Here is a 4,691-nt window from a genome sequence, read left to right as displayed (position 1 = left end):
TAGACAACATTAGCTGTATGATGCAGTAATAGACAACATTAGCTGTATGACGCGGTAGTAGGCTCATTAGCTGTATGCCTCTGTAGTAGGCTACATTAGCTGTATGATGCAGTAGTAGACTACATTAGCTGTATGACGCGGTAGTAGGCTACATTAGCTGTATGACTCTGTTGTAGGCTACGTTAGCTGTATGACTCGGTAGTAGGCTACATTAGCTGTATGACTTGGTAGTAGGCTACATTAGCTGTATGACTTGGTAGTAGGCTACATTAGCTGTATGACTTGGTAGTAGGCTACATTAGCTGAAAATGACCGTAGTAGTAATGCCAAAGAAAACAAGGTAAACATGGAATTACATTTTTAAAACAACATATTTTTTTGACTGAGCAGTTGGCACATGACTGAGCCAACAGTACTGGTACTACTGAACTGTTAGATCAACCTTCCTTTGGTTTTCCATTGCATCATGGTTATGTCCACAGTAAGAAGGTCTCCACCTAAAGGAAGGGACGGCAGGACATTCTAAACATGATCTCTCTGTGTGTTATGTTTCATTTAAGACCTTTGTCGTGAGGAATACTTCTCTTCTGAACCTTGGCAACACTTCTCAACTCCATCTGACCACAACAAGTCCTTGGTACTTGCGAGAATAGTGTGTGAGTGTGTGTGTGTGTGGTGTGTGTGTGGGGGGGGGGGGGGGGGGCGCAGAGGCCAGGCGAAAGTGGGGGGTGAGAGAGAAATAGAGAGAGAAACACCTAAACAATAGTCACCAATAGAGGAGCGTGTCCCTGTCCCCGAGCTGCCTGTCTGCTCCAGCCTGATAAAAGAGATGTGCTGACTGATTGAGGCCACCACTGTGCAGGGAGAACAAACCTGGGCTGCGGCCAAAATGGCACCATATTCTCAATATTGTGCACTACTACATAGGGCTCGGGTCAAAAGTAGTGCACTATGTAGGGAATAGGGTGTCATTTAGGACATGACTCAGGGAGAATAGAATACCATATTTAGCCTGGCATCAACATTGTGGATTGTCTGGAACTTCCAACTGAAGTTTGGGTTTTAAGACTGACGAGGAAGTTTCCTGTACAGCGTGGTGTGGGGGTGAGAGCTGTCCAAAAAGGAAGAGACACAATGATGAGGGAAACAATCCAGTCACTGGTCAAGTTCAGATTGAAACTGAAAGGGCCGTGGCTTGGCCCTTCTCACTTCACTATTCCAAAATTGTGTCAGGGATTACTTCAGCATTCTAATAAATTGTCACTCGTGGTTTTCAATGGAGATTCCCCTTTGAGTGACAATATATTTCTCAAAGAGCATATGAGGTGAAATGCACATCAACTTTTCATTAGCGAGCTGGGCCAGATTTAAAAAAAACAGGCTTGTCAAGGTGTGCGTGAAGGGCTGTAGGAAGTCAGGTGCAGGAGAGCAGATATTTGGTAGCAAACTGGAGCCTTTTATTTGGCGAACCAAAAGCACACGGCACAAACGAACACGAAATACAAATACGGGTTGAACACAACCCAGCGCAACCAGCCTAACGTGCGCATACATGAAAACAGATAAACAATACCACACAAAGACATGGGGGAAACAGAGGGTTAAATACACAACACATAATGAGGGAAATGAGAACCAGGTGTGTGGGAAAACGAGACAAAACAAATGGAAAATGAAAAATGGATCGGCGATGGCTAGAAGACCGGCGAACACCGCCCGAACAAGGAGAGGCATCGACTTCGGTAGAAGTCGTGACAAGGCTAGTAAAATAGGATTAAAAAAACGGTCGGCACAATCATATGCTACATATACACTACCGTTCAAAAGTTTGGAATTAGGAATTTCCTGGTTTTTGAAAGAAAAGCAAATTTTTTGTTCATTAAAATAACATCAAATTGGTCAGAAATACAGTGTAGACATTGTTAATGTTGTAAATGACTATTGTAGCTGGAAATGGCAGATTTTTTAATGGAATATCTACATTGACGTACAGAGGCCCATTATCAGCAACCATCACTCCTGTGTTCCAATGGCACGTTGTGTTAGCTAATCCAAGTTTATCGTTTTAAAAGGCTAATTGATCATTAGAAAACACTTTTGCAATTATGTTAGCACAGCTGAAAACTGTTGTGCTAATTAATTAAATAAGCAATAAATTATGTAGGATGCCAGAGAGATATGTATACTGTAGCTAATGTATACTGTAGCTAATAAAGTAATAGTAAGTGTATGTTGTGTAGTAAGCTGTTAGTAGCCCATGTGCCTCACCCTAATAATTTGTACAGAGTGTACAGAGTGAAGAGGACCTGTTTATTGCACTTATACCACGGTTGCCAAAGAAAACAAGGTAAACATGGAATTACATTTTATAAAACAACATATTTATTTGAGCAGTTGGCACATGACTGAGCCAACAGTACTGGTACATACCAACGCGGTATTGTAAACACATCGTTCGTGGCAGGTGTGTGCTTGCTTTCAAACTTTTTTTGTACAGCTTTGACAGTGCTACCGATAGTAATACACTGTAAGAACGGCCCATGTTCTGAATTCTGTCGCTGTACATTTCAAAAGTGCTGAACAAATAGTTATATTGACTACATCTGTCGTCGCTCGCATATTAATGTCTTAATCGAAAATACAGATTGTCTCTTATCCGCTTGTCGTCCGCTTAGGCCATAGTTTGTACATCTCAATTGTCAGCAGAAACCATATTTGTTTAAGCAAGTCACATATCAGCTATGTTTGTTTAAAAGGTAGTAAATGATGCTGAATGAACTGTTTCACTGCCAGACAAGGCTCCGCTGAAAGCCAGGTGTAGCAGTGGTAAGGTGTTGGGACTGCTGTTGGGGCTCTGCTGTTGGGACTCTGCTATATGGACAGCTTTATGTAGGCCCTAACAGTTTGTGGGGACCGTTTGTCACCTTTATAGTGCAATTAATGTATTGTTTAATGTTGTGTAGTATAGTGTCTTTGCTGGCATGCATTACACTTTTATTTCTTTTTGCCCGACCAAGATTTACATACTAAAATCGTTACTTTCTACAATACATACCTTCATTGGTTTTATGTAAAAAGTAGCTATGTTTTGGGAGGATGTGAGAGTACAGGCTCAACATGACTTTATCCCAATCACATCTCCACTCTCTTCCACTATCTGTGTCAGAAACCATCAGCGCTCACCTGCAGTGATCTGTGTTATAGTATCGTTACATTAGAGACATCACTCTGTTTGTCTGATGGCAGTGTAATTATCATTATCAACTCCCAGCAAATTACCTTCAATATGATGTGAACGTAATGTGTATTACATTCATCAAGTAGGGTTGCCCCGTGTTGTCTCCATGCTAATTGGTCTCCTAGGACTGTTTGTGGGTGATGATTGGCTGTCTGTGAAAGTCAAGGGTCATATTATCTATGGTTCGCATTGTTTAGTCTATTAGACAGTCAGTTGAACTGAATTTAATTGATGTTAGCGGCAAACTCAGTTTTGGGGAAGCTACCCTGAAAATATAGCGGCATCTAGTGGTCAAAACCGGGTACTTTCACACTACTTTATGGTAAATATGCAAGCAACTTCCAATTACTAATTTCTCTCAACATGGCTAAACAAACATCACTAGATTCAGAGGGAATACATTACATAGTATGGAGAAGCAATACTCCAAGCCACCGCTCCATACTACTTGTCAAACATAGAGAACTGATATTGTTGACTGGTTGTTGGGCTGTGATTGGTGTTGGGGTGTGATTGGTGTTGGGCTGTGATTGGTGTTGGTGTATGATTGGTGTTGGGGTATGATTGGTGTTGGGGTGTGATTGGTGTTGGGGTGTGATTGGTGTTGGGCCTGTGATTTGGTGTTGGGGTGTGATTGTGTTGTTGGGATTGATTGGTGTTGGGTGGTTGATTGGTGTGTTGGTGGTTGGTGATTGGGTGTTGGGTGTGATTGGTTGTTGGGGTGTGATGGTTGGTTGGGTGTGATTGGTTTGGTTGTGGTGTGATGTGTGGGGGTGTGATTGGTGTTGGGGTGTGATTGGTGTGGGTGTGATGTTGTTGGGTGTGATTGGTTGTTGGGGTGTGATTGGGTGTGGGGTGTGATTGGTGTGGGCTGTGATTGGTGCTGGCTGTGATTGGTGTGGGTGTGATTGGTGTTGGGGTGTGATTGGTGTTGGGTGTGATTGGTGTGGGGTGTGATTGGTGTTGGGCTGTGATTGGTGGTTGGGCTGTGATTAGTGTGGGGGTGTGAATTGGTGCTGGCTGTGATTGGTGTTGGGCTGTGATTGGTGTTGGGCTGTGATTAAGTGGTGAGGGTGTGATTGGTTGTTGGTGTGATTGGTGTTGGGCTGTGATTGGTGTGGGCTGTGATTGGTGCTGGGCTGTGATTGGTGTTGGGGTGTGATTGTGTTGGGGTGTGATTGGTGTTGGGGTGTGTTGGTGTTGGGGTGTGATTGGTGTTGGGGTGTGATTGTGGTTGGTGTGATTGTGTTGGGGGTGATTGGTGTTGGGGTGTGATTGGTGTTGGGGTGTGATTGGTGTTGGGGTGTGATTGGTGTGGGGGTCCGTGGAAAGTTTTGACAAAAAAAAGTTGATTCCTCATGTCTTACTCATTGGTAAGAAAAAAGTTTGTCTCAAATCGGATGTTAGTTACTATATTTATTGAATATTATATGAATCCTATAAATTTAAATGG

At 42.8% G+C, this 4,691-nt stretch overlaps 1 protein-coding gene across 1 annotated transcript in view; it reads right to left on the bottom strand.

Annotated features, from left to right (window-relative positions):
• Positions 1-4,691, bottom strand: part of LOC139025082 (mucin-2-like) — a 7,381-nt gene that overhangs the window by 1,886 nt on the left and 804 nt on the right. The window contains exon 2 of the mRNA XM_070440113.1: positions 3,718-4,377. Coding sequence (XP_070296214.1) covers positions 3,718-4,377 — 660 coding nt within the window. The remainder of the gene's footprint in view (positions 1-3,717; positions 4,378-4,691) is intronic.

This window comes from Salvelinus sp. IW2-2015, unplaced genomic scaffold (genome assembly GCF_002910315.2).
Source record: "Salvelinus sp. IW2-2015 unplaced genomic scaffold, ASM291031v2 Un_scaffold2242, whole genome shotgun sequence".
NCBI classification, from domain to species: domain Eukaryota; kingdom Metazoa; phylum Chordata; class Actinopteri; order Salmoniformes; family Salmonidae; genus Salvelinus; species Salvelinus sp. IW2-2015.
The sequence above is the reverse complement of the archived record's forward strand: the minus strand, read 5'-3'. Positions and strand labels throughout refer to the sequence as shown.